Source organism: Vigna unguiculata, chromosome 3, assembly GCF_004118075.2.
Source record: "Vigna unguiculata cultivar IT97K-499-35 chromosome 3, ASM411807v1, whole genome shotgun sequence".
Lineage (NCBI taxonomy): Eukaryota > Viridiplantae > Streptophyta > Magnoliopsida > Fabales > Fabaceae > Vigna > Vigna unguiculata.
This window is the reverse complement of record NC_040281.1, coordinates 5541920-5553267: the sequence shown is the minus strand read 5'-3', so window position 1 is coordinate 5553267 and position 11348 is coordinate 5541920. Positions and strand designations below refer to the sequence as shown.

The following is an 11348-nucleotide window of genomic DNA, read 5'->3' as shown; positions in this document are numbered from 1 at the left end:
ATGCTTTTATATTGTTGAATAATGATTTAAATACTTCATTCAAACAACAAAAATTAAAATTTAACAAATATTTTAAAATTTAAACAATTCATCGTAAAAAAAGAGTTCAAATTCAATATATTTCAATCTCATTAACATCGCCATCCAACCACAAGTTAGTTTTTCTATACTAACGTAAGGACAGAGATCTTCCTTCGAAGTTATTATTAGCAAGAAATTAGAAACGGTAAAATCCACAACACATGTCTGATGAATGTAGTGCGAAGACAATGATTGGTGAATGTTGAATGATATAAGAGAAAAAAAAAAAAGACATCTGAGGAATAAGAATAAGAATATCCATAGTTGACGGTATTACAAATGACGAAAAGGTTTTGAACAAGAACAAGAAGAAGAAGCATACCTTAAAATATGACAGGTGATTGTTGAGAGTGCAGATTCCCCATGTTGGAGAGGGAATAATTTATCATTCAATGCCTCTTTCTTATAATACATGAAACTAGAAAGAGAATAACACTAAGACCCACAGAAAATATAATGAAAGAATAAATGAAAAACCCCTATTACAAGGTAACAATGTGTCAGCCCCCTCTCTCTCCTGCTTCCTCTTTTATCTCTACACACCCGAAAAATAAAAGCTTTCATCCGAAAATTCTTCCAACTTTGTGAACCACCCTCGTTGCATTCTCAACCAATGTTCTTTCTTCAACAACATATATGAGTGCAACTCAAAAATAACCAACACCACCCTTTTTCTTTATTCACGACTCATCACAATTCAATCCACAAATCTCTAACACAGGACCATCCCTTGAAACAAAGGGGTTAATTCTGACCCACATAAGAGTCAAGATGGAGGCAAGAAGGATCGACCAGACCAAGATGATGGTTGGCATTCTGTCTTGTTTCCCAAGCAACCCCTTGAGGAAGGGGTAGAGATGGATGATGACCCACAGGGCAAAGAACAATCTTCCAAACAGAGGTCCCCATGAGTCATAACCATTGTTGATGGCATCTGAGACCCCAACAACCACCCCAACAATGTTCATTATTAGTAGTGTGGTTGGAGGGATCAACAGTGATGTCCACTTGAAGATGTACAGTTCTGAGAATTCTCCATCATCTGCTGCTTTTGAGGTCACCGTGAAGTTCGTGTTCACACCGGCCAACACCTTCAGTAAACCCTGAAATAGAGCAAAAAGATGGGAGGAGACGCCTCCGATCACCCAGAACTGTTCGTTCCTCCACCAGTCGTCGATGGAGACACCACCCCATTGCATCTCCAGGATGCCGGTTGCTGCAATGGATATGAAGAGGCCCATGAACACAAGACTCGCATAGTTGCTAATCTGCATTTCAGACGGAGAATTTCATGTCAGTAACCACTTTCTATAGCTTTCAAGAGAATATAGATAGAGAGAGCATTGAAGAATGAATACCTCAGGTACAATAAATTTTCCAGTGAGAAGGCATATGGCAGGTAGAGTACAGTAGACAAGCAATGGGACTGAAGTCCATGGATACACCACTGAGTTTATGTAGGAAAATCGTTCCAACCATTTCAAGCCACCACCATAGCCATACCAGATTGGACAATGTCTGCTGAAGAAAATCTCGACGGAACCGAGGGCCCACCGAAGAACTTGGTGCAGACGATCCGAAAGATTGATAGGTGCTGACCCCTTGAATGCAGGGCGCTTCGGGATGCAATACACCGACCGCCAACCATGGCAATGCATTTTAAATCCAGTCAAGATATCCTCTGTCACAGAACCGTATATCCATCCAACCTGATAATAACGCAACAGTTATGAGCATCATGAGGAAGAAAAATATAAGACAAGAACAATTTTCAAAAACAATTAACCGAACAAATTGATTTGTGTAATACTTACTTCTTTTCCCCAATCAGTTTTGTCTTCATAACCGCAACTGATAACTTGGATGGCTTCTTTTAAAAGTGATGCAGGACTCGCGCCATGTGCAACACCACCATCTTCCAAAAGTGTTGAGGCCACAAATACTGGGGACTGTCCAAATTTCTTCTCCAACTTTGTTTGAGTCAAATTGGACGTCTTCTCATTATTGGCTCCTAAAAAGAATTCATATGGTATTGTTATGTTAAGGACATTTCTCACAGTATGCATTTTTATTTGTAAGGACAGGCACATGGTTCAAAATTCTAACCTTCATTCCCAGCCTCAATATTTTCAAGTGCATGTATCTGCTTCGATGCTTCACTGTGCTTCACCTTCCTCTTTTTCTCCTTCTTAGTGTTGGCATTCTTTTTCTTTCTAGAGCCGCAGCACAGGCAGCACCACTTTGGCCAACAGTTACAAGTTTTGCTCGGTGGTTTCTTCTTGGCAGGTGCATCATATCCATATAGTGCATACCTTCTGAAAACACATCCAGTTCCGACATATATTGGACCTTGGATCCCATCCAATCCTTTCATGTTGATCTGTTTTCAATTGGTGAGTTAGTAATTCTGATACTAAAGGACTGAAAGAAAAACACTCAAACATGCAGAAATAGAGGAACACAAAACTTACATCGAAAAATACAACATTTCTGTTTGAGTATCTATCATGTCTATCAATTCCATCAAATCTCTGAGGAAATTGCACATAGCAAACCTTTTTCCCAAGTTGAGGATCCATCATAAAACACATAGCTTCTCTAAGCGCCTTGCTATTGTTTATGTAGTGATCACAATCAACATTCAGAAGATATGGTGCATTTGTGATAATTGCTGACGCCCGTACCTTCAAATAGTTATCATCAAAACATAAGTTATTAAGGCCAATGGACCACCAATTGAGCATGAACCAAAATAAAAGTGACTCGATACTTACCAGAGCGTTCATTGCCCCAGCCTTTTTGTGGTGATCAAAGCCTGGCCTCTTTTCTCGAGAAACATAGACCAAGCGAGGAAGCTCATTTCCTTCAACATCACGAACACCATCCTGGCCAAGGAAAACCTGTAAAATAAGAAAGAATGTCAGCATTTCTAACCCAGAAGTTAGTGAAAATTAGGCAACTAGAATTCCAATTCTCTCTACCCAAAGCAGGAATGGTGGCATAAGCATGTCTACTTACGGTGTGTGATAGCGTCGTGTAATAAAATAAATTAGCTTTGAACATCATGCGAAGGAATTTGTTTAAACAGGGGGCGCATCATCTCACCAGAAACTCAGCAAACATCATATGCAAAAACTAATTTTGGTCTGTTAAAAGCTGATATATCTTCTCACCTGAATCATGCCAGGGTGATCCCTCACATTATTCCCCGGCCAAGGAGTTCCATCTTGCATGGTCCATCCATCCTCGGGAACCTTCTGTGCAGTTGCCACCAAACTGTTAATCCTCACCTTAAATTCCTCATAATCTCTCTGCAAGAACGAAAATAGAAATGACAATTAGCAGAGTCAAAGGTTTGCATCTTTCAGCACAACAATCAAATTTCGTAAAAGAAAAGGTTGATACCTTCATTGCTCTCCTTTCCCTGACAAATGCTGGATGAACTTTATTTTTCAGATAGTCCATCTTCTGACCAAAATACCACTCTGGTGCCCGTGGCTCAATATTGTATTTCTTAACAAATGGAACCCATCTCCTAGCAAATTCAGATGTCTCAGACAGTGCTTCAAAAGTAAGCATAGCAGCACCATCATCTGATACATAGCATGCCACCTTGTCAATCGGATAATCAACAGCAAGGATAGAAAGAACAGTGTTTGCCGTGATCAACGGAGGTTCTTTCATTGGATCGACAGTACTGACAAAGACATCAACGCTGGACAGCTCAGATGGCTTCCCTTCTTTTTCATACCTGCAGCAATGTTAAAAACCAATCTTGAGCAACTAGAATTTTAAACATGAAACAATAGAATGAGATATACCTGGGAACAGAATAAATGCAAATCATGAAATAAAAAAAGTCACAAGATGTGATTGGTAAGCACAATTACCTGAGTGACAAGCGATCAAGGTATGTTTCACGTTGTATTGGGTACCATTTTGGAAACTGATCCATTATCCATGATACAGCAAACCATATTTCACAGATGACTGATGTCAACCACAATCCATATGCATCATTAACTGGGTGGAGAATTCTATAATGGAAAAAGAGCCCAAGGATTACAAGACGGAGTACTACAATCATTCTGTAAGGATTTATCTTGCTTGAAGGAATGGGTAGCTTCCGAGAAAGCGGTTGCCTGCCTTCATCCATCCTGGTACAACATATTTATAAAAAAATGTTAATACACAATGCAAAAGTATATGGCACAAAATTGGAGAAATGTAGTTATTCTATTCTAGTCAAACTTGCATTGTTTCCCCAAGTGCACACACATATACTGTAACACCACACAAATAAAATAACAGATTGCATGGATATGACTTATGCATGAATCCAGCAACTGCTTATTGAAATTGCACTGATTTCGAGTCTTGATGTCATCCAAATGCAAAACGGATTGGGTTTGATGTTATAAAAAGAGGTGCTCTAGTATCCACTCCAATTACGTAGCATAATGAGAAACTTAGTTAAAGCGCATATAAAATGTTGAGTTGAAGTGTTACATGGGCAAATCAGCATCCTCAAAGTCATCGCCAAAACCTCCATCATTGTTCCCTTCATGCTTCACCACCTGAAGTTTGTCACTTTGTCTTTTCTTCCATTCTTCCATGCGGTCTTTCCAAGCCACACTTCCATACCCATACACAGCAATATCTTTCTTGGGAACCATGGGTCTGGGTTGCACTACATAACAAAAGAAGCACCAGTTGACAATATGAACACACAACACAATTTGACAATGCAGAAGTAGACCATTGTACAGCACTTACATGGAATAGAAGGATCGCTATAAGGCATTGGATGGACTCTATTTCCATGATTCATATATGGCGGAACGATTAGTGCATGTCTATCCGAAGATATCTCAGGATCCTATAAATGTAAAACACGGTAATTCATTAGTCAGTTCCCTGTGTGAAGAAATGATCCCCACAAGAAAGACAATCAGACCCGCCAAATCGAAAATTCGAAGATGAACTACCTCCTCCCCATAAGTTAGGAGCGGTATTTCAGAATTGAGAGGGGCTGAGCCATGGTCCAAGTTTGTTGCAATGCCAGATACATTATTAGAACCTCGCCCAGTGTTAGGACGACCAGAATACAAGGATTCCGACATTGGCTGTGTGCCCAAAGCATCAAAATCCCCATAATCAAACTCATTATCCAAATCATCAGCACCATCTTCATCTTCATCACCTTCAACCCTGGGACTACCTGCAGTTCATTCATTGATAGTGATGTGAGAAAAATTCAACAGCAGAAACAAGATGCCGAAGGGAACACAACACCAATCTCACCTTTGATACGTTTGTATCTGGTCTTGCACTGAGGACAAGCCTGATTTCCCTCACGCCTTTCGTACTCATAACAAGGCCGGCAAACTGGGAAAGCACACTCATTGCAAGCAACAAAGGGCTCCCCATCCACAGTGACTTCTATCTCATCCCCACAAATCTGACATATCTGTCCACTCAGCTCTCGAACAGACTTAATCTGAGCAGAAACAAACAACGAAAACAATAGTTCAGTGTCATTAGCACTCGATTTACAATCCTTTGAGAAACTAAACAACCCAATTACATTTCACATTGACAACATCCTACCCAACTAAAAGGTTGTACAAATCCAAGTCACAGTCGGGGAAAGAGACAAGTTTATTAGACAAGTTTATTCACATACACGCCATTGATCTTTTCAAAGCCAACCACATCAACATCAAATCTCTAAGTTCAAATAACCGATAAGACAATTTGCAATCGTTCCACCCTCACTAATCAACTGGTCTTCAACTAATATCAGGAGAGAAACTACACACAATCAGCACAAAAATGTTCACACATTGTAGACACACTCCAGAAGGGTCAACCCTCAAACCGCACCACGATCAATTAAATCTGAGGTTCATCTCCCAAAACTCCAATTTTCAACTCACAATTTCTTGATAAAAAGAATCCCCTCCCTCTTCGTAAACTAATAGCTTGAAACAAGAAAAGATAACCTCAGACGCGGTATTAAACTGTTCCAAGAGACCACCGACAGTGAGAGATATACGAAAGATGGACACTTTTAGAAGAGAAAATGAGATCGGGAGAGAGAGAAAAAACACACAAAAAATACAAGGACCAAAAAGTCCTAAAAACCCTATACAGTCCATATGAGATGAATGAAAACAGAGATAGATAGAGATTACCCTTCCATTCTCATCGGCATTGATGAGCACAAACTCGTTCCTGTTGTGGGAACCAGCAACGAGTCTACCTCCGGTGTGCATAACTGTCTCTTGAACTCACGAGTGTTGTCGTCCTTCTTCAAATCCACACAACCCCTCTTGCCTTCAGAAGAAAAAGATTCACTCTTGCATTGCTCAACACCCCCACATCACACGCACTTCCCCCGCACAAAACCAAAACCCAAAACCGGATCCAAAATCCCTCCTTTTCCCCCACACGTAATTCCCAATTGCGGGCAAAAATACAAAAGAAAAGAACACCAAAATACAATTCCTTTTTCTTTTAAATAGAGCGAGAGAGAGAAAGAGAACTGCGTTGGGGTTGTGCGTGCAGTGTGCACTTTGATTCCTTTAGAAGATAGCCACCGTCGGCTGGTCCTAATCTGTGCCAATGCTTTAGAGAGAGAAATTGCTGAGAAGAGGATATAGAGAGAGAGTGTATGTGTCTGTGTGTGAGTGGGAATGAAGACGCGTAAGAGAGAAGGAGATACAACACAAGAGCTAAGAGAGATGGAGGGGGACAGAGAGACAGAGAGATCGAGAGAAAAAGTAATCAAAGCTCGGATTATTAAAAAGAGGAAAAAAACACACATACACCGAAATTATAATAAAAAACAAAAAATAAATAATAAATAAATGAAGGAAAAAAAAATGAATGAGTTAGGAGTAGGAGTTAGTAAAGAGTGAGGTGGTAGGTGGGGCCAGGTTGGGGGGTGGTGGTGGCGATGGCTGTGACCCACCGGAGTTTGGTGAATAATGCTAAAGCCAACAAATTTATTTATTTATTTATTTGGGTTTATTACATTAAAGTGTAATTTACATTAAAAATGAAAAAAATTTAAAAAAGTTAAACTTTCGTCGGCGAGTTGTTTTTCTGTGTTAAAATTGGAAAACCTTGACTCTTTATTTTTTAAAAATGAATATTGATATTAATAATATTATTTAATTTTGTAATTGGGGTGAGATCAGAATTCACTGGCATTTGTTAGATTGGAATAGAAAGAGAGAGAAAAGTGTTGGCAAGGAACTGGCAAGTAGGATCATCTCACGCGGTTCTTTCTTTACAACTATACACAACAAAACAAAACACACTCTCTCTCTACACATGATGAAATTGGGTTTGTGTATATGTTTGTGGAATGAAGAGTCAAAGCATGTGGTTACTACAATTATTCACTTCAAAAATTAACAAACTGTATTTTACATTCTATATTATAACATGCACAATACATTATATTGTGTCTTTAAATTTAATTGTCGAATGTATGTTATAAGTTAAAAAAAAAAATCAAAAATTTAAACATTATTTTCCTTATGTTTGTCCTAGAAAATAGTGTTTTGTCTGTGTTGTGAATGTAAGGACCTTCCTTCTCTGAGCTGAGTCTTTTCACTTCTGATCTTCAGTTTTTTCATTCATGGTTACAACCTTTTCCTAATTATGAACTATACCTGTACAAATTAATACAGTTTCTCTTATTAATTTATTATTTACTTTGATGACGTTTATTACATTGAAAGTTTTCTGCGCATGTAAGTGTAGAATGTAAATAATTTTTTTAATTTCTTGAGTATTGTGATTTATGGTAGTAATTTTAATTCTTTTAAGTTTGATGATCTAATAAAATTAACGAAAAAAAAATATAGGAACATGTTCCATTGATTAAATTCAAATATTGAACTATTTGGGTGCAACATTTGTGAAAGAGCAATGAAGAACAAAAAGTTCAAAGTACTTCCTGAATTACATCATTGAACTAAATCTACAAGAATCACAACCTTCCAATTAAATAATAATATTATAAGTATTATGTTTTCCCCATTACCAATAAATAAAATAGAATCAATTCATCAACTATGAACCAGAAAAAAAATGTTGTTTTTTTTTTCATCCAAACACCTTCAACAAAAACCATGTTTCAAATATATAATAATCTGAACTCCTTAACCATAGGAATCATTTTAACTTTAATTATTGGTTAATTCTACATGACTACTATACTATTTCATTTTTCTTGCACAAGCTATGGATCATGCTTCATATACTCATTAATATTATTTATTTTATCAGTTTGGCAAAGTTACATTTACTATACAGTGTGATGTTTGAGATCAAAGAAACTATAAAGTATAAAATATATTACATTAAATCAAATCATAGAATGGCAGAGATTAATAAAATGAAGCATGGCAATAGTTTATTGAACCCTAACATACCATTTGGACAAGAAGAACATGTCAACCTTTTTATTCCATTCAACATGGTGCAATAGAGAAATGGGCATGTGCAGTGAGAAGAAAATTAACCTAATTGCTGTCAAAAGAAAAAAAATTAATTAAATTAAATTACTTCAACTTGACACAGAAACAATAAGCCTTTAAGTGTGATTAACACAAACCAGAAATGTAACACTTTGTAGTTGACATTTTCGTTTTACTGAAATCAAATACCAACTGCTGCACATTTTAAATTACAACAGTGAATTTATTTAATAAAAAAAAACAATGTTAAGCAAGTTATTATTTAATAAAAGCATATACTATGTGATTTCATTTGATTGTTTTTTTTTTTTTCTTAAAAAATAATTTCACACTTATTGTCAAGGCTGACTCATAAAGCAAGTAAACACTTGCTTTGGGATCTCAAATATAAGGTTAAAAATGTATTTATTCTTTACATTATTTTTCCCCTCTTACCATTTAATGTGCAATCAGCAAATGTTCTATTTATGTCTTCAATGTTATTGATTAAATATACAATATAAAAAATTCAATAAATCTTACTTGTGACTAATATGATAGTTTGTTTGTAAATAAATCATGAGTAAATAAATGTTATCATCAATCGGTAATGATTTATTAAATAAAAATAATTATGATAATTTATCAATTCATTTTACGATTTGAGAAAGACTAGTTCAAACAAGACTCATAATTAAGTAAATTGCTCCATGGAAAATGTTGGTTCAAGTCTGCATTTCATTGAAACAAAAAAGAAATGAAAGAAATAAAATTTGATAATCAAAATGAGTATTCCACAAGGTAATTATGCTATATATTGTTGGTATTTAGATTTTTTAACATAATACATACATTTGTATTATTATTATTATATAATAATTTGAGTGTATATTGTGTGTAGTAGAAGGGTTGGAGTTGTTGGGTTAGATCTATGTATTTGATTGACTTTGAGTCCATTGGCTAAACTTAATTCTTAACTTTTAGTTATAATTTTGTGTGTTTAATTCTTAACGAGTAACGTGGGTTAGCCAACCCATTCATAATTGTCCTTCACAATATTCTCTTTTCAACTTTTCTTATATGACTTCAAGTCACACATAATAATTTCCAGCTGTTCTTCTTCACCAAAAAAAATAAACCATTTATTATTGCTTTCTAAACCCTTAAAGTCTTGGTCACTGTGTTTTTTTCTTTTCTTCTTTCTATCATTGTTCTATATTATAATATTATTCTAATCATAATTAGTACATATTTTGTAGTGTGAAATATCTTAGGAAGTTAACTAGTAAGAATTTAACATCATTTTGTTTAAGATAATAATAATAATATCAGATATGTTTTTTCTTGGAATTATAAAATATGACTTAAAAAATACAAGTTAAGAAAATTAAATTAAAACATGATATAAAATTATAATTTCTTTTATAAAGATTAAACTTATTTTTTTACTATGGATAGTGTTCAAGTCGAGCAAATATTTAATATCATTATATATTTATTACATGAATTAATAGATACAGTTGTAAATTTAATTTAATTTAATATGTTGTAATAATTGTGTGTGTATTGATTTACATGTTGGGTTGTGAATTATGAGTATAAAATATTTTAAACAATTAAAAATAGTAGTGTTTTAAATTAGTTACTCAATATAATAAATATTACTTAAGTCTGTAATTACATGATCCCACTCGCTGTTCTGATTAACTTTATTATGAAAACCATATTATCCTAAACTAGTAATGTAATTAATTGTATTATGGAATAAGGTAATTTAGTAAAACGGTGATTGAACATGATTGTAATGTAAAACATGTCTTTTTTATGGAACAACTTAATTACTTTCTTTATTTTAATTAATTAAGAAAGCACAACAAATTAAATTAATAATTAGCATAACGTCACGTTAATTTCCTCTTATTTTATTTTTCTTTTCTTTTTTTAGTTTTCGGTCTTTTTATTAGAATATTTGTTACGACTTTTATGCCACATGGGTAGCTTCCGCTGTCGGTGGTGATATTTTAATAGAATAAAAAATAAAAAATAAATTAAAAAATGTCGTTTTCTTGATTCATAAAAGGTAGTCCACGTCACAAAAAACAAGTGTGATAGTGATTTTGGTATGATTACTCTCATAATAGTGCCATGGATTAGTATTATCTGCTTTTATTTTATTAAACATTAATTATCAATTCAAAACATGAGATTAGAATATGCACTGTATTTAACCACTTTATGTTTATTTTTTTCAACAAATTAACAATATTTTTTAATTAATAAATCAAGGTTTTCTTAGCCAATATTGTAAAGTCAAGTCCTAAAGTCATACCCACTTTAAAGTGAGCGTCACACTCTGCACGAAACTTACATCTATTTAATTTTCCTTTCACCTATCACAATATTATTATTAAATATATAAATAAATAAATAAAGATTTGATAAAATTTGTACAGAGACAAGCTTTGTTTAATATTTATGCATTTTAAGGTAAAACAAATTCTGTTGTCAAGTAGTTAAAATTATTTTAAATATATATATATATATATATATATGGAAGTAAAAATTGCTAGTTTATTACGTTATTAAATTATTATAATTTTTTCAGTCTTTCAATTTTTAATAATACACATGAATCACTCATTATAAATAAAATTCTGTTAGGTTGTTACATAAAAGTGACGTGGTTTATTGTTCCATTACAATGTTAAATGAGCTAGAGTGGTGACATAGACATACATGTAATATTAAGTGAAAGCGTTTTTATATAATTTAATGTGATTATACATATGTTAG

At 34.4% G+C, this 11348-nt stretch overlaps 1 protein-coding gene across 1 annotated transcript; it reads right to left on the bottom strand.

Moving 5' to 3' along the window:
* Nucleotides 1-317: 317 nt before the first annotated feature.
* LOC114178323 (cellulose synthase A catalytic subunit 6 [UDP-forming]-like) lies at nucleotides 318-6359 on the bottom strand. The gene is made up of 14 exons (XM_028064159.1): nucleotides 6279-6359; nucleotides 5386-5581; nucleotides 5070-5302; nucleotides 4858-4960; nucleotides 4591-4771; nucleotides 3972-4238; nucleotides 3487-3832; nucleotides 3255-3392; nucleotides 2856-2981; nucleotides 2553-2765; nucleotides 2188-2461; nucleotides 1896-2092; nucleotides 1440-1790; nucleotides 318-1349 (listed from the first exon to the last, which is right to left on the bottom strand). Exons 1-14 carry the CDS (start codon nucleotides 6357-6359, stop codon nucleotides 762-764), a joined length of 3294 nt encoding a protein of 1097 aa, XP_027919960.1. The 3' UTR covers nucleotides 318-761.
* Nucleotides 6360-11348: the final 4989 nt, after the last annotated feature.